Here is a 19,749-nt window from a genome sequence, read left to right as displayed (position 1 = left end):
ATTTCATGATTTTACTTTAGTATGGAAGTCGATTGTAGAACGCCTAATTAAACTCAAGTCTGTGACCATCGACTAAATAGTCGTTATCCGGACTTTTTATAAAACCTTGTTTAGACTATTAGCTGGTTTATATTATAGATTTTTGCAGGTTAACCTTCTTTATGAGAATTTATTTGACATATAGACAATGCAATTGGGTGTACTTAGATCGAGTTCTCCAATACTGCAATTTCATGATTTTACTTTAGTATGGAAGTCGATTGTAGAACGCCTAATTAAACTCAAGTCTGTGACCATCGACTAAATAGTCGTTATCCGGACTTTTTATAAAACCTTGTTTAGACTATTAGCGTGTTTATATTATAGCTTTTTGCCAGGTTAACCTTCTTTATGAGAATTCATTTGACATATAGACAATAGAATTGACATTTAAAACCCAGTGGGTTTATTAAATCCAGTTAAATATAAACGTACTATATGTTTGATTTAGCAAATCCAGTGGATTAAAGTGGTAATTGTCATACAATAATTGTATAATCATCGTTTAATTTTTGTATAATCTAAACGAATTTACGGCAGACATATTCTAATAAAATTAGCCGTTTAAAGTTTGGTTTAGACTATACTCTTATACAATGATTAAGTGCATTATCTCGATTTATTTGACATATATTGTATGAAAATTACAACTATGATCTACTGGATTTGCTAAATAAAGCATGGTTTAAACGTACTGTAAAGTATCAATTCCTTTGAATATTTGTCAGCTTATAGTGCGGTTACACTACAGTTTTTTGCCGGGTTAACCCACTTTATGAGGATTTATTGCTTAATCTGGTCAAATCTGACCAGATTTGCCATACAAAAATTAAATCCTCTCACGACTGGGTTTATTTTAAATCCGGCATAAATCCACCAATTATACAGTGTTGCATTCGGTATTTGTGCAAAAAAATCCAACTCTACTCAAAAAGTACCAAAAGTTGCAACTGTTTTTGCAACAGAGTTTGTCGTGTTTTACACGTTTACGATTGGTCGCATGAGATTTTATGGAGTTAACAAATCTAAAGTTATTTGGAAATCATAAAATTATTTATTTTTTTACATTAGAAACTTTTTTAACAAAAAGTACGCTTGATACCTTGATACAAAAATGTATCCCTGTGTGTAAAATATACCAATATGAGCAAAGAGGGGACGATATCTCATGCGAGAAATTGTAAAAGTGTTAAACACGACTTTATTAGTTATTTTGTATGTATACGTAAACAAACATCAGCTGACAGTTTATATCCTCGAAAAGCTAAGTGTAACCAGCAAAGATTAACCCACTGGATCTATTAAACCCAGTGGGTTAACCTTCAATAGTGTAACCGGGGTATTAGGCCGCCATCAGACGATCTGCTTTTTCACATGTATGACGTCACTTTGGGTATACTAATATACAGAACAGCTGATGTCATACATGTGAAAAAGCAGATGGTCTGATGGCGGCCTTAACCGCACATTTGTTCCAAATACTTATTTTATGCCCCGTTTGCACTCCATCAATTCCATAGCGTTAACGTCAAATAAATCATAATAAAGAAGGTTAACTCGGCAAAAAGCTCTGGTGCAAACGCCGCTTTTCGGTGGAAATCGAAATTAAGTTCAAGATATTGTATAGTCCGGTTTGACTTAAAATGACAACCACTACCCCATTTAGACTGTGTTTGGTCTAGCAAATCCAGTGGATTTAAGTTGTCATTCTCATACAATATATGTCAAATAAATCGAGATAATGCACTTAATCTTCGTATAAAAGTACGTTTAGATTTACGAAATCCATTCGATTTCAATTGCATAGCGTATATGTCAAATAAAACACCTGTTAGACTATGAACTTATACTATGATTTAAACTTCCATTCCCATACAATATACGTCAAATAAATCCAGTGGATTTAGAACTATGATTTATTTGACGTATATACTATGGCATTCGAAATCGAGCGGATTTATAAGTCTAAACGTACTATATAATAGAGGGGATTTAAAATTTTATCGACGTATATGGTATGGAATTGACATTTAAGATCGAGTGGATTTATGAATCTAAACGTACTATATGTGTATAGTCTAATGGGTACTTTACACGATATGTTTTTTTACATATGGGTTGCCACTTTTTATATAAAGAATGTATATGCAAAGTGACAGCACATATGTAAAATAAGATATCTTGTAAAGTATCCATAACCAAAGTTCAAAACAAAAATTGAGTAACTGAAATACACACTCAATATGTCGAAGGTCACACTATATGGTTTCATTGAAACAATTTCATGAAAACCAGGGTTCCTAGGTCGATTTGCATACTAGAGTAAAATCACGAAGTTACTGTAGTGGGGAACTCGATTTAAGAATCCCTAAAAGTTTCAATGAAACTACTCTAGTGTGACCTTCGACTATAAAAATCGCCGAATTGAAACTTATAACCTGTTTATATTATAGCTCTTTGCAGGGTTAACCTTCTTGATGATGATTTATTTGACGTATACCCAATGAAAATTACATTTAAAACCCAGTCGGTTTGTTAAATCCTGTTATATATAAAAGTACTATTACGTCGAAGTTAGTTTTGCTTATCTAAAACTGAAACTAAGTTTATGTTCAACAAAAATTACATTGCTATTCGTACCTCTTGTATTGTTTCTGGGCTTATAACATTTTCTCCAGGCCAGTATAAGCAGCTAAATTAGAAATAAGGTTTTGAATATTAAATTGAATATTAAAATACCCATACAAAATTCACATTAACATACAATAATGATTATATATATTGACAACATAATTATAGATGCAATTATATATGCTCTAGGATCTTGAAACACATCCAATTCACCTTCGTAATGGTTTTTGTTTAATGCTGAAATATAACGTTCACTTTTGTCTGTCATAATTTATTTACAAATCAGATGAAAACAAACAAATTGTTTTCTATTATAACAAAATAATTATGGAAAAGCTAATAACGCGGATTAGAAGTTCTTTGTTTGACTGACAAAGAACGCCAACTGTTATATACTTTTCTGTTTATGTCGGTTAAAACAGCATGGCAAAAAATTGTATACCTTGATAAGATAACTAAATAATGAATAATATACATGTTTAGATTTACTCAGTAACCTTTGTCAGGGAGTAAAATATTCTTAATACTCTCACGACAATATCCCATAAAATGGTGTAAATGAACACATGTGAATTTTAAAATATGTGTTTGTAAAAATACATGCTCTGCCCAGCAAAAAGTTTGCATTTAAAAAATGCAGATCAAGCAAGTACCTCAGCATCTAGTCATGAATCTTAAACGTCTGTTAGACTATACACTTATAACATGCTTAAGTGCATTATCTCCATTTATTTGCCAGAAATTGTATGAAAATGACAAGTTAAATCGACCGGATTTACTAAATCCACCATAGTCTAAGCGTACTATTAGTCGATGCTTAGACGTTCAAAGTTAATGGGAAAGAACAATGAGTTTATGGGCGAGGGAGTAGAGAGGAATAAGAGGGGGTACACACACCCCTGTACTCGCAAATTCTGTTTTGTTTCTTTATTATTTGCAGATTTTTTTGCAATTTGTTTCATTTTATTTTCTCAGCCGGCAAATAAACAACAACGCATACATTTGAATTAAAAACTATTGTGATGAAAAATAAATTGAACAAAAAATTATCTGTAAAAATTAATAGTAAAACATAAACATAAGTATTTATTTAATTTTTAATGAACTTTAATTTAATTTCTATATGCAATATCGCCTGGTATTGTCTTTGAATGATTAAATGAGTGTGAAGAAGAATCAGAAAACTGACAAAAACATTTGCTCTGTTCCTTTACGTGCCTGAGGTTACCATTTCTTACCATTTTTAACCTGTAAAGTGTTCCCTTACTTTTAATAGCATACAATTTATATGATAGCAGTTTACCACTTTTACCATTTTCTGCCACTGTTACCATTTTTAAAAGTAAAGGAACAGACCAATTATTTGCGTGTCTAAACTGCAAGGAAATTTTAAAAGAAATTGAGAAGAAAATTTGCCGTTCCAGTTTGAACGTATAAACACGGACTAATGAAATCCGTTTTGCTTTCTTAGTCGGTATTTACATTAAGAAAATTTTCGTGCGGCAAATGTCAGTTTGATGGAAAATGAGGTGAGGCCTATGGGAACGCGTTGCCTCTCTGAACCCTCTCTCATCGACAAACTCACAATTGCTGAAAGGAAAACGTACTATTAGTCGATGCTTAGACGTTCAAAGTTAATGGGAAAGAAAAATGAGTTTATGGGCGAGGGTGTAGAGAGGAATAAGAGGGCTACACACACCCCTGTACTCGCAAATTCTGTTTTGTTTCTTTATTCTTTGCAGATTTTTTTTGCAATTTGTTTCATTTTATTTTCTCAGCCGGCATATAAACAACAACGCATACATTTGAATAAAAACATTTGTGATGAAAAATAAATTGAACAAAAAATTATCTGTAAAAATTAATAGTAAACATATACATAAGTATTTATTTAATTTTTAATGAACTTTAATTTAATTTCTATATGCAATATCGCCTGGTATTGTCTTTGAATGATCAAATGAGGAAATGAGTGTGAAGAAGAATCAGAAAACTGACAAAAACATTATTTGCGTGTCTAAACTGCAAGGAAATTTTAAAAGAAATTGAGACAAAATTTGCCATTCCAGTTTGAACGTATAAACACAGACTAATGAAATCCGTTTTGCTTTCTTAGTCTGTATTTACATTAAGTAATTTTTCTTGCGGCAATTGTCAATTTGATGGAGAAAGAGGTGAGGCATATGGGAACCCTTTGCCTCTCTGAACCCTCTCTCATCGACAAACTCACAATTGCTGCAAGGAAAATTGCTTAATGTAAACACCGACTTACCACCAGTCCACACTAGTGATTTCATTGAAAACATTTCATGAAATTAAGCGTTCTTAGTCCCGGTCGACACTAGAGTGATTTCAATGAAATAATTTCATGTAATTAGTCGTTCTTAGATCGAGTTCCCCACTTCAGCAATTTCATCAAATTACTGTTGTGTGGAACTCGATCTAAGAACGCATAATTTCATTTCAATCGCTTTAGTGTGGACCGGAAATTATATCAAATTCCATACTAAAGTAATTTTATAAAATAGTGAAATTATTTTATTGAAATTACTGTAGGGAGGACCGGCACGTCTTTTGCTTGAGTTGCGAGTCACATCACGCTTCAAAAACAGCAACCACATGAAAACTTCAAGTACAAACTTGGCATTACTCACATTTTTTGTACAAGTCCGGTAAAGGTCTCGGAACATACGGTCCGTTGTGAGTCGCGTCACACGTTATAAAACAAGAACAACATGAAAAATATGTAAGTGATGCCAAGTTTGTTATTGAAGTTTTAGGGGCCAAATACATACGGTCCGTTGAGTGTCGCGTTACAACAACCACATTAAAACTTCAAGAACAAACTTGGCATCATTTTTTATGTGGTTGTTGTTTTCAACGCGCAATGCGTCGCACAACGGACCGTATGTGCCGGGGGCTTTATTGTGTGGTCCGTTAAGCGCCGCGTTACAACAACCACATTAAAACTTCAAGAACACACTTGGCATCACTTACACCTTTTTCATGTAGTTGATGTTATTAACGCGTGACAAGACGCACAACGGACCGTATGTACCGGTGTCATAACGTTGTACTCAACGGAAGGGCTTTGCACATACAGTCCGTTGAGTGTCGTGTTACAACAACTACATGAAAACTTCAAAGGAATAGAAATGTAAACTTCAATAACAAACTTGGCATCACTTGCACATTTTTCATGTGGTTGGTGTTGCGCAACGCGTCACAACGGTCCGTGTGTATTTGGCACCTAAAGCGCTCGGCACATACGTTGCGTTGCTTTTCAACAACCACATGAAAAAAGTGTAAGTGAAGCCAAGTTTTTTGAAAAACAACAATATGGCTGACGCATTAAAGTTAACATATGGTCTGTTCCTTTACTTTTGAAAATGGTAAAACCGGCAAAAGTAGTACAAATTTTAAACTACTCTCATATGAATTGTATGGTGTCTAAAGTAAAGGAACGCTTTTCGAGTAAAAAGTGGTAAAACTTGAAGATTCTTGCACGTAAGAGAACAGAGCTATAATTTCACTGCTTTGGGACAACGCGTGTCCTCACTAAACGGACCGTATGTGACGATGGCTTTAAAGTTAAGGCCGCGGCACATACAGTCCGTTAAGCGTTGCGTTACAACAACCACACGAAAACTTCAAGAACAAACTTGGCATCACTCACACTTTTTTCATGTGGTTGTTGTTTTTAACGCATGACGCGACGCACAACGTACCGTATGTGCCGGGGCCGTTAAGCGCTCGGCACATACGATGCGTTGAGCGTCGCGGTACAACAAACACATGAAAAAAGTGTAAGTGATTCCAAGTTTTTTGAAAAACAACAATGTGGCTGACGCGTGTCCCAACGTGTCACTAAACGGACAGTATGTGCCGAGGGCTTAAGTGACACGTTGGGACACGCGTTGCAACTCAATTTTGGCCGAAAATTCTTCAAGATGTCAAAATATTTGTTTACGTTTTCATACAATTTATACACAATAACAAACAAATTTGACAGATTGAAACCACGACGCTGGCGTTTTACGCCACCTTATAATAACATATATATATATAAAGTTTCCTGTCAATTTAAATTTTTTCTTTCGACTGTTCCTAAAACATCAAAACAATATACACAATCTTTGTATGTGTGTGTGCTGTTTGAATAATATGCCAAACAATTTTAAAAGCAATCGAATTCAATGGTTTTAAAATAGCGCTCGGAACATACGGTGCGTTGAGCGTTGCGTTACAACAACCACATGAAAAAAGTGCAGGTGAAGCCAAGTTTTTTGAAAAACAACAATATGGCTGACGTATTAAAATTAAACATAATTTAACTGTTTTGGGACAACGCGTGTCCCAACGTGTCACTTTAAAGGCCTTTGCACATACGGCGCGTTGAGCGTCGCGTTACAACAACCACATGAAAACTTCAACAACAAACTTGGCATCACTTACACTTTTTTCATGTGGTTGTTGTTTTTAACGCGTGACGCGACGCACATCGGACCGTATGTGCCGGGGCCATAAGTGACACGTTGAGACACGTTGAGACACGTTGAGACACGCGTTGTCCCAAAACAGTTAAATTATGTTTAATTTTAATGCGTCAGCCACATTGTTGTTTTTCAAAAAACTTGGCATCACTTACACTTTTTTCAGCGAGCGCTTTATGGCCCCGGCACATACGGTCCGTTGCGAGTCGCGTCACGCGTTGAAAGCAACAACCACATGAAAAATGTGTAAGTGATGCCAAGTTTGTTCTTGAAGTTTTCATGTGGTTGTTGTACCGCAACGCTCAACGCATCGTATGTGCCGAGCGCTTTAGTCCTACCCATGGCACAGTATTACAGGTACAACGGCAAAAACAGCTGATTATCACATTAGTTGTCAAAATGCATTATTCTGAATAAAATTACATACAAAAGGTAAAAATGCAATTCACAGTAATGCGATATTTTGACGTTTGGTGTGGTCAATGAGCCGATTATTGTAATCGATGTAACACCTTCTTATTCCGCCATGGTCCTACCCATGGCACAATAATACAGGTACAGCGGCAAAAACAGCTGGTTATCACACTAGTTGTCAACACATACAAAATGTAAACAAGCAATTCACAATAATACAAATTTGAAGTTTGGTATGATTTGATGTAACACCTTCTAATTCCACTATGGTGCTACCGATAGCAACAGTGTTATCAACGTTTATTTATATTTTTCATTCATAATTTTGCGTTTTCATTTTACCGCTTTTTCTCGGTAACTCAAAAAATGTGTTACGCTGAAAACACATCAAACTTTTTTATTTATCTACCAAAAATGACACAAATCTTTACTCAAACGTTGGATGTGTTTTCAGCTTTACAGTATTCCACTACAGCTCAAGATCTATTTACCAGTTCAGGTAAGTAGCATAACAACTCAATTTTGGCCGAAAATTCTTCAAGATGTCAAAATATTTATTTACGTTTTCATAAAATTTATTCACAATAACAAACAAATTTGACAGATTGAAACCACGACGCTGGCGTTTTACGGCACCTTATTATAATATCATCATTGATGTATTCGCAATGGAGTTGACATTTGAAATCCAGAGGATTTGATAAATCTAAACGTACTATAAGGTATTTGCATAAACTAGTTAGAACCATTTGTCAAAGGTACGCTTAAGGCCGCGGCACATACGGTCCGTTGAACGTCGCGTTACAACAAACACATGGAAACTTCAAGAACAAACTTGACATCACTAACACATTTTCCATGTGGTTGCTGTCTTCAACGGGCAACGCGTCACACAACGGACCGTATGTATTTGGCCCTTTAAATCTATTATGGGAACATTAGTAACATTAGTAACTTTAGAGCTCCTTGACGGGTTAAACTTATTTATGATGATTTTTTGACGTATACGCAATGGAATTGACACTTGAAACTCAGACAGTTGAAATAGAGTGGATTTCTTAAATGTAAACTTAGCATAAGGTATGTATTTTTAGTAGATTTAAAACATGCCCTTAAAATATTTTTGTTCTATTACATTTGATTTGTATTCAGTTTCAAAATAAAAGTTTTTTCCCCATTTTCTTTCTGATTTTTGTTATTTGACAAATTTCATGTTATTTGATAAATTAAAAAATAAATATTTGTAAACATCAAAACATCCACTCTGTCTTAATATGGTTTTTTGATTGACAATTTGTTTCTTTTTTTGCACTTTATGTAAATAAACATTTATCCACACTTTTCACGCACACTTTACCTCTCATTTGACAGCGACGTGCATACGGATGATGTTGTTGCATTTGTTGGGGACTCCAGTATTCCATGTAAATCCACATGGAAAAACGTAAACAAAAACAAACAATCGCACATGACAAAAATATCATGAAAAATGCCGAAATATACAGTAGAACGTCCTGCATGGTGGCAATAACACTTTAAATAATCGTTTAAGAATTTTTTAAATAATCTAAAAAATTATTTTTCGTCGTTAAATGAACTTCTTTGGCTTTGATGCGTTGTGAGAAAATACGAAATTATATTTGGTTTCATTATCACACGTCTAATTTTTTCGAACGTTTGAAATGTTTTAGATGTTACTCGAATGTTTTGCTTTGCTGTGTTATCTTATTTTTTTGTTTTGTTTTAATGAATTGCTCTCTACAGAAAGTATAATTGTTGCAAGTTAACTTGACATTTATAGGGGACAAGGAGGTGAATGACAGGTAGTGTTTACACAAGGCAGTGCGCAAAACTTGCCAATTACCCTACATCAAGTAATACTGGTGATAATGATGTGAGTAAATGAGGCTTTAATAACCAAGGGGAGAAAGAGATAGAGACTAAATCCCTCGGCATATACGGTCCGTTGCGAGTCGCGTCACGCGTTGAAAACAACCACATGAAAAATGTGTAAGTGATGTCAAGTTTGTTCTTGAAGTTTTCATGTGGTTGTTGTAACGTGACGCTTAACTTGATGTTGTATTGCATATTCGTTAAATAAATCCCAGCAAAAAGTTTGCATGTAAACATGCTACAATTGTATGAAAAAAAAAAACTAATTTCCACGAAGAAACAAGAAAATTTATATGACCTTTGTTCCAGAACTAAAAAGTTTTTAAAATTTTTACGACTTTTACACATTTTACCCGAAAACCCGTTCCCGTACACAAAAAAGTTGTAAAATGTTCTCTTCTCTTTGAACAAAAATGGCGCTGAATGACGCTCTCTTTAAAAACTTTTCACTCGACAAATTTGAGCGTGTAAAAAATAGTAACATGGTTGCCGGTGTCTGATTGGCTGGTACGCCGACTTTCACATTTATTCCAGCTTTTTTGACGTTTTTTTTTCCATTTTTGCGTTCTCGAACTTTTTGAAAAAACTTTTGTATGACAACAATTTTTCTCTCTTTCCCTCTTTTACGACTTTTACTATTAAAAAGTACGGGAACAAAGCTATATTTTGTTCCGGATTTAAAATAAATCTAAGACTATGTTTACATTTACGAAATCCACTTGATTTCATCTGTCAATTCCTTTGTGTATACGTCAAATGAAAACTCATCTGAAATCGATTGGATTTCATTTGACGTTTGAGCAATGGAATTGACACTTGAAATCGAGTGGATTTCGTAAATGTAAACATAGTATAATGGTCAAATTTGACTCGATTAAGAAAATAGATCCTCATGAGGAAGGTTGACTTGGTCAAAATTTTAAAGTAAAAATTTAAGAAATTTAGACAATTATTGTGTTTCCCCTACTTTTTTAATAGTAAAGCTAAACTGTCTAAAATTGCATTCCCAAATATCGCACATAAAAAGTACTGTAAGGAAAAATGGCAGAAATGAGAAAAAAGTTTCGCAAGTTTTTGGAGTTCGGGAAAATTTTATAAATAGTACCAAAAATTTTAAAAATATGTACATAGTAAAATCTTTTAGATTCTAGAAGAGAACTAATATTTCACTGATCTATACAAAATATAATGTTCCAAAGGTTTGTTAGTTTGATCGGAAAATAGAATTCAAGAGATTCTGTATGCAAATCGTGGATGCTCACAATTGCACCTCTGTACCATGTTACCCTGCCCCAACTAATAAAATTAAAAAAGAGTATCTATGTAGGGTACTACATTATTCCTTGTCCCTGTACACAGTTTTCTTATTATTTACTCATGTTTTTATTGTTGTTGATATTTGTTATTGTATTTCAACTTGAACATTTCTTCAAGTTTTTGTTTTTTTTCTTCTTCAGATAAGTGCGATAAGATTGTCGCAATACACCCGTCTATTGTACAAACATCAACATTGATCTCACTCTGTCGTTCTGTGTTGTATAGGCCACTTAGTAGTATATTACCAGTAAATTGTTTAACATCTGTTTACTGAATACAACAGTCTAATGCGAAGTTTCAAATATTAGGTCTGTACCATAACTTTTCCAGCAATAATTACTCAACAAGTTCCAGCAACTTCTCTCAGTGAATTTTACTCTCCTATAGTTATCGAACAGCATTTCGTAAGAACTTACAAGAAAGTCAGCTGTTTTCGAAAATGTATAAAAATTGTTTTTGTTTCTTTTGATATTTTATGGCTTTACCTAATTAATTGCGTGTGCGTTCGAAAAAACAAAAACAAAATACATGTATTTCAAATTGAAAACAAAAACAAATACATGTAGTTTGTTTTTGTTTTTTTGAACGCACACGCAACACGCACTTAATTGGGTAAAGCCTTAACGGAACAAAAACATAAGCTTTGTTCCAGAACTAAAAAGTTTTTACAATTTTTACGACTTTTACACATTTTACCCGAAAAACCGTTCCTGTACACAAAAAAGTTGTAAAATGTTCACTTCTCTTTAAACAAAAATGGCGCTGAATGACGCTCCCTTTAAAAACTTCTTACTCAACAAATTTGAGCGTGTAAAAAATAGTAACATGGTTGCCGACGTCTGATTAGCTGGTACGTCGACTTTCACATTTGTTCCAGCTTTTTGACGTTTTCTCCATTTGTGCGTTCCTGAACTTTTTGAAAAAACTTTTGTGTAAAAACAAATTTTCTCTCTTTTTCTCTTTACAGTTTCACTATTAAAAAGCTATAAATTTTAAAAGCAATAATTCTATCCACAACGCTTTAGAATTTAAATATGTGAAATTTACTTGATCAAAAATGTTAACATTCCCAATTGTTTACATTGAACAGCTGATTAAAAGTCAGCTAAACAAACTTACAAATTTTTACGGGACAAATTTTCACAGCAAAAATTTGCAATTTCGCAGTCACAGAACTGTCAAAAATTCAACAGCATACAGTAAAAATTTGTTCGCATTTGTTCAAATTTTTTGGGTTATTGTACAGACCTATTGTCGTGCAACTAAAATAATTGAAATACATATAGAAATAAGGTAATACATACGTTTGGGAAAGTCAATGTGTCGTATCAGTTATTTGATTGCGCAAAAATAAATTGCTCATACGCCTATTGATTCTCTATAAATATACAAACAAACTACATACGGACTTCTGTGAGAGAATGGTTTTCTATGAGAATAATTATTGATCTTTTATGAGAAGACCTATTGATCTTCTATGAGAAGACCTATTGGTCTTCTGTGAGAAGACCATTGGTGTTCTATGAGAAGAAGATCTTCCATGAGAAGACCTATTGTTCTTCTGTGAGAAGACCTATTGATCTTCTATCAGAAGATTTATTGATCTTCTATCAGAAGATCTATTGATCTTATAAGAGAAGACCTATTGATCTTCTATGAGAAGGCCTAATGATCTTCTATGACAATACCTATTTATCTTCTATTAGAAGATCTCTTGATCTTCTACGAGAAGACCTTTTAATCTTCTATGAGAATTACTATTGGTTTTCTATGAGAAGACCCATTGATCTTCTATGAGAAGACCTTTTGATCTTCAATGAGAAGAAATTCTTCTATGAGAAGACCTATTGATCATCTATGAGAAGACCTATTGATCTTCTATAAGAAGACCTATTGGTCTTCTATGAGAAGGTATATTGATCTTCTATAAGAAGGTCTATTGATCTTCTGTGAGAAGACCCATTGATCTTCTATGAGAAGACCTATTGACCTTCTTTGAGAAGACCTATTGATCTTCTATGAGAAGACCTATTGATCTGCTATGAAAAGACCTATTGATCATCTATGAGCAGACCTATTGATCTTCTATGAGAAGAACTATTGATATTCTATGAGAAGAACTATTGATTTTCTATGAGAAGGCTTATTATCTTCTGTGAGAAGACCTATTGATCTTCTATGAGAAGACCTATTGATCTTCTATGTGAAGACCTATTGATCTTCTATGTGAAGACCTATTGATCTATGAGAAGACCTATTGATCTTCTATGTGAAGACCTATTGATCTTCTATGTGAAGACCTATTGATCTTCTATGAGAAGACCTATTGATTTTCTATGAGAAGACCTATTGATCTTCTATGAGAAGACCTACTGATCATCTATGAGAAGACCTATTGATCTTCTATAAGAAGACCTATTGATCTTCTAAGAGAAGAACTATTGATTTTCTATGAGAAGACCTATTGATCTTCTATGAGAAGACCTACTGATCATCTATGAGAAGACCTATTGATCTTCTATAAGAAGACCTATTGATCTTCTAAGAGAAGACCTATTGATTTTCTATGAGAAGGCTTATTGATCTTCTGTGAGAAGACCTATTGATTTTCTATGAGAAGGCTTATTGATCTTCTGTGAGAAGACCTATTGATTTTCTATGAGAAGACCTATTGATCTTCTTTGAGAAGACCTATTGATTTTCTATGAGAGAGTCTATTGATCTTCTATGAGAAGGTCTATTGATCTTCTATGAGAAGACCTACTGATTTTCTATGAGAAGGTCAATTGATCTTCTGTGAGGAGACCCATTGATCTTCTATGAGATGAACTATTGATCTTCTATGAGAAGAACTATTGATGTTCTATGAGAAGGCTTATTGATCTTCTATGAGAAGACCTATTGATCTTCTATGAGAAGACCTATTGATCTTCTATGTGAAGACCTATTGATCTTCTATGAGAAGACCTATTGATCTTCTATGAGAAGACCATGAGAAGATCTATTGATCTTCTATGAGAAGAATTATTGATCTTCTATGAGAAGAATTATTGATCTTCTATGAGAAGACCCACTGATCTTCTATGAAAAGACCTATTGATCATCTATGAGATGAACTATTGATCTTCTATGAGAAGAACAATTGATGTTCTATGAGAAGGCTTATTGATCTTCTATGAGAAGACCTATTGATCTTCTATGAGAAGACCTATTGATCTTCTATGAGAAGACCTATTGATCTTCTATGTGAAGACCTATTGATCTATGAGAAGACCTATTGATCTTCTATGAGAAGACCTATTGATCTTCTATGAGAAGACCTATTGATCTTCTATCAGAAGATTTATTGATCTTCTATCAGAAGATCTATTGATCTTATAAGAGAAGACCTATTGATCTTCTATGAGAAGGCCTAATGATCTTCTATGACAATACCTATTTATCTTCTATTAGAAGATCTCTTGATCTTCTACGAGAAGACCTTTTAATCTTCTATGAGAATTACTATTGGTTTTCTATGAGAAGACCCATTGATCTTCTATGAGAAGACCTTTTGATCTTCAATGAGAAGAAATTCTTCTATGAGAAGACCTATTGATCATCTATGAGAAGACCTATTGATCTTCTATAAGAAGACCTATTGGTCTTCTATGAGAAGGTATATTGATCTTCTATAAGAAGGTCTATTGATCTTCTGTGAGAAGACCCATTGATCTTCTATGAGAAGACCTATTGACCTTCTTTGAGAAGACCTATTGATCTTCTATGAGAAGACCTATTGATCTGCTATGAAAAGACCTATTGATCATCTATGAGCAGACCTATTGATCTTCTATGAGAAGAACTATTGATATTCTATGAGAAGAACTATTGATTTTCTATGAGAAGGCTTATTATCTTCTGTGAGAAGACCTATTGATCTTCTATGAGAAGACCTATTGATCTTCTATGTGAAGACCTATTGATCTTCTATGTGAAGACCTATTGATCTATGAGAAGACCTATTGATCTTCTATGTGAAGACCTATTGATCTTCTATGTGAAGACCTATTGATCTTCTATGAGAAGACCTATTGATTTTCTATGAGAAGACCTATTGATCTTCTATGAGAAGACCTACTGATCATCTATGAGAAGACCTATTGATCTTCTATAAGAAGACCTATTGATCTTCTAAGAGAAGAACTATTGATTTTCTATGAGAAGACCTATTGATCTTCTATGAGAAGACCTACTGATCATCTATGAGAAGACCTATTGATCTTCTATAAGAAGACCTATTGATCTTCTAAGAGAAGACCTATTGATTTTCTATGAGAAGGCTTATTGATCTTCTGTGAGAAGACCTATTGATTTTCTATGAGAAGGCTTATTGATCTTCTGTGAGAAGACCTATTGATTTTCTATGAGAAGACCTATTGATCTTCTTTGAGAAGACCTATTGATTTTCTATGAGAGAGTCTATTGATCTTCTATGAGAAGGTCTATTGATCTTCTATGAGAAGACCTACTGATTTTCTATGAGAAGGTCAATTGATCTTCTGTGAGGAGACCCATTGATCTTCTATGAGATGAACTATTGATCTTCTATGAGAAGAACTATTGATGTTCTATGAGAAGGCTTATTGATCTTCTATGAGAAGACCTATTGATCTTCTATGAGAAGACCTATTGATCTTCTATGTGAAGACCTATTGATCTTCTATGAGAAGACCTATTGATCTTCTATGAGAAGACCATGAGAAGATCTATTGATCTTCTATGAGAAGAATTATTGATCTTCTATGAGAAGAATTATTGATCTTCTATGAGAAGACCCACTGATCTTCTATGAAAAGACCTATTGATCATCTATGAGATGAACTATTGATCTTCTATGAGAAGAACAATTGATGTTCTATGAGAAGGCTAATTGATCTTCTATGAGAAGACCTATTGATCTTCTATGAGAAGACCTATTGATCTTCTATGAGAAGACCTATTGATCTTCTATGTGAAGACCTATTGATCTATGAGAAGACCTATTGATCTTCTATGAGAAGACCTATTGATCTTCTATGAGAAGACCTATTGATCTTCTATGAGAAGACCTATTGATCTTCTATGAGAAGACCATGAGAAGATATACTGATCTTCTATGAGAAGACCTATTGATCTTCTATGAGAAGATCATGAGAAGATCTATTGACCTTCTATGAGAAGAATTATTGATCTTCTATGAGAAGACCCATTGATCTTCTATGAAAAGACCTATTGATCATCTATGAGATGAACTATTGATCTTCTATGAGAAGAACAATTGATGTTCTATGAGAAGGCTTATTGATCTTCTATGAGAAGACCTATTGATCTTCTATGAGAAGACCTATTGATCTTCTATGAGAAGACCTATTGATCTTCTATGTGAAGACCTATTGATCTACGAGAAGACCTATTGATCTTCTATGTGAAGACCTATTGATCTTCTATAAGAAGACCTATTGATCTTCTATGAGAAGGTATATTGATCTTCTATAAGAAGGTCTATTGATCTTCTGTGAGAAGACCCATTGATCTTCTATGAGAAGACCTATTGATCATCTATGAGCAGACCTATTGATCTTCTATGAGAAGAACTATTGATATTCTATGAGAAGAACTATTGATTTTCTATGAGAAGGCTTTTTGATCTTCTGTGAGAAGACCTATTGATCTTCTATGAGAAGACCTATTGATCTATGAGAAGACCTATTGATCTTCTATGTGAAGACCTATTGATCTATGAGAAGACCTATTGATCTTCTATGTGAAGACCTATTGATCTTCTATGTGAAGACCTATTGATCTTCTATGAGAAGACCTATTGATCTTCTATGAGAAGACCTATTGATCTTCTATGAGAAGACCTATTGATCATCTATGAGAAGACCTATTGATCTTCTATAAGAAGACCTATTGATCTTCTATGAGAAGAACTATTGATATTCTATGAGAAGACCTATTGATTTTCTATGAGAAGGCTTATTGATCTTCTGTGAGAAGAAATATTGACCTTCTATGAGAAGAACTATTGATGTTCTATGAGAAGACCTATTGATCTTCTTTGAGAACACCTATTGATTTTCTATGAGAGAGTCTATTGATCTTCTATGAGAAGGTCTATTGATCTTCTATGAGAAGACCTACTGATTTTCTATGAGAAGGTCAATTGATCTTCTGTGAGGAGACCCATTGATCTTCTATGAGATGAACTATTGATCTTCTATGAGAAGAACTATTGATGTTCTATGAGAAGGCTTATTGATCTTCTATGAGAAGACCTATTGATCTTCTATGAGAAGACCTATTGATCTTCTATGTGAAGACCTATTGATCTTCTATAAGAAGACATATTGATCTTCTATGAGAAGACCTATTGATCTTCTATGACCTATTGATTTTCTATGAGAGAGTCTATTGATCTTCTATGAGAAGGTCTATTGATCTTCTATGAGAAGACCTACTGATTTTCTATGAGAAGGTCAATTGATCTTCTGTGAGGAGACCCATTGATCTTCTATGAGATGAACTATTGATCTTCTATGAGAAGAACTATTGATGTTCTATGAGAAGGCTTATTGATCTTCTATGAGAAGACCTATTGATCTTCTATGAGAAGACCTATTGATCTTCTATGAGAAGACCATGAGAAGATCTATTGATCTTCTATGAGAAGAATTATTGATCTTCTATGAGAAGAATTATTGATCTTCTATGAGAAGACCCATTGATCTTCTATGAAAAGACCTATTGATCCTCTATGAGATGAACTATTGATCTTCTATGAGAAGAACAATTGATGTTCTATGAGAAGGCTTATTAATCTTCTATGAGAAGACCTATTGATCTTCTATGAGAAGACCTATTGATCTTCTATGAGAAGACCTATTGATCTTCTATGTGAAGACCTATTGATCTATGAGAAGACCTATTGATCTTCTATGTGAAGACCTATTGATCTTCTATGAGAAGACCTATTGATCTTCTATGAGAAGACATATTGATCTTCTATGAGAAGACCTATTGATCTTCTATGAGAAGACCTATTGATCTTCTATGTGAAGACCTATTGATCTATGAGAAGACCTATTGATCTTCTATGAGAAGACCATGAGAAGATATACTGATCTTCTATGAGAAGACCTATTGATCTTCTATGAGAAGACCATGAGAAGATCAATTGACCTTCTATGAGAAGAATTATTGATCTTCTATGAGAAGACCCATTGATCTTCTATGAAAAGACCTATTGATCATCTATGAGATGAACTATTGATCTTCTATGAGAAGAACAATTGATGTTCTATGAGAAGGCTTATTAATCTTCTATGAGAAGACCTATTGATCTTCTATGAGAAGACCTATTGATCTTCTATGAGAAGACCTATTGATCTTCTATGTGAAGACCTATTGATCTATGAGAAGACCTATTGATCTTCTATGTGAAGACCTATTGATCTTCTATGAGAAGACCTATTGATCTTCTATGAGAAGACATATTGATCTTCTATGAGAAGACCTATTGATCTTCTATGAGAAGACCTATTGATCTTCTATGTGAAGACCTATTGATCTATGAGAAGACCTATTGATCTTCTATGAGAAGACCTATTGATCTTCTATGTGAAGACCTATTGATCTTCTATGAGAAGACCTATTGATCTTTTATGAGAAGACCTATTGACCTTCTATGAGAAGACCTATTGATCTTCTATGAGAAGACCTATTGATCTGCTATGAGAAGAACTATTGATCCTATGTGAGAAGATTTCCTGATTCTCTATAGAAAAACTATTGATCTTCTATGAGAAGGCCTATTGGCCTTCTTTGAGAAGAATTATAGATTTTCTAAGAGAAGACTTACTGATCGTCGATGAGAAGAAATACAGATCTTCTATGAGAAGACTTACTGATCCTCTATGAGAAGACATATTGATCTTCTATAAGAAGACCTATTGATCTTCTATGAGAAGACCTATTGATCTTCTATGTGAAGACCTATTGATCTTCTATGGGAAGACCTATTGATCTTTTATGAGAAGACCTATTGACCTTCTATGAGAAGACCTATTGATCTTCTATGAGAAGACCTGTTGATCTGCTATGAGAAGAACTATTGATCCTATGTGAGAAGATTTCCTGATTCTCTATAGAAAAACTATTGATCTTCTATGAAAAGACCTATTGATCATCTATGAGATGAACTATTGATCTTCTATGAGAAGAACAATTGATGTTCTATGAGAAGGCTTATTGATCTTCTATGAGAAGACCTATTGATCTTCTATGAGAAGACCTATTGATCTTCTATGAGAAGACCTATTGATCTTCTATGTGAAGACCTATTGATCTATGAGAAGACCTATTGATCTTCTATGTGAAGACCTATTGATCTTCTATGAGAAGACCTATTGATCTTCTATGAGAAGACCTATTGATCTTCTATGAGAAGACCTATTGATCTTCTATGAGAAGACCTATTGATCTTCTATGTGAAGACCTATTGATCTATGAGAAGACCTATTGATCTTCTATGAGAAGACCTATTGATCTTCTATGTGAAGACCTATTGATCTTCTATGAGAAGGCCTATTGATCTTTTATGAGAAGACCCATTGATCTTCTATGAGAAAAACTATTGATGTTCTTTGAGAAGATCTATTGATCATCGATGAGAAGTATTGATCTTCTATGAGAAGACCTATTGATCTTCTATGAGAAGGCCTAATGCCCTTCTTTGAGAAGACTTACTGATCTCCTGTGAGAAGAACTATTGATGTTCTATGGGAATGCTTATTGATCTTCTGTGAGAAGAAATATTGCTCTTCTTTGAGAAGAACTATTGATCTTCTATGAGAAGACCTATTGATCTTTTATGAGAAGAACTATTGATCTTCTATGAGAAGACCTATTGATATTTTATGAGAAGTATTGATCTTCTATG

At 33.9% G+C, this 19,749-nt stretch overlaps 1 protein-coding gene across 7 annotated transcripts in view; it reads right to left on the bottom strand.

Moving 5' to 3' along the window:
- The window catches only part of LOC141405144 (uncharacterized), a 136,414-nt gene that overhangs the window by 19,110 nt on the left and 97,555 nt on the right, over positions 1-19,749 (bottom strand). Inside the window, exons 1-2 of one of the 7 annotated variants that reach the window (XM_073989178.1) lie at positions 2,804-3,059; positions 2,680-2,731 (exon numbers count right to left, since the gene is read on the bottom strand). The exons of 5 other annotated variants lie outside the window; for them this stretch is intronic. In XM_073989178.1, the coding sequence (XP_073845279.1) occupies positions 2,680-2,731; positions 2,804-2,938 (187 nt within the window). In that variant the 5' untranslated portion in view covers positions 2,939-3,059. Of the gene's footprint in view, positions 1-2,679; positions 2,732-2,803; positions 3,060-8,934; positions 9,273-19,749 lie in introns of those variants that run through there. One more of the 7 variants, XM_073989180.1, reaches the window with a different exon arrangement.

The sequence above is a fragment of the Musca autumnalis genome, unplaced genomic scaffold (genome assembly GCF_047663935.1).
Source record: "Musca autumnalis isolate F117 unplaced genomic scaffold, ASM4766393v1 scaffold_5, whole genome shotgun sequence".
NCBI classification, from domain to species: Eukaryota; Metazoa; Arthropoda; class Insecta; order Diptera; family Muscidae; genus Musca; species Musca autumnalis.
The sequence above is the reverse complement of the archived record's forward strand: the minus strand, read 5'-3'. Positions and strand labels throughout refer to the sequence as shown.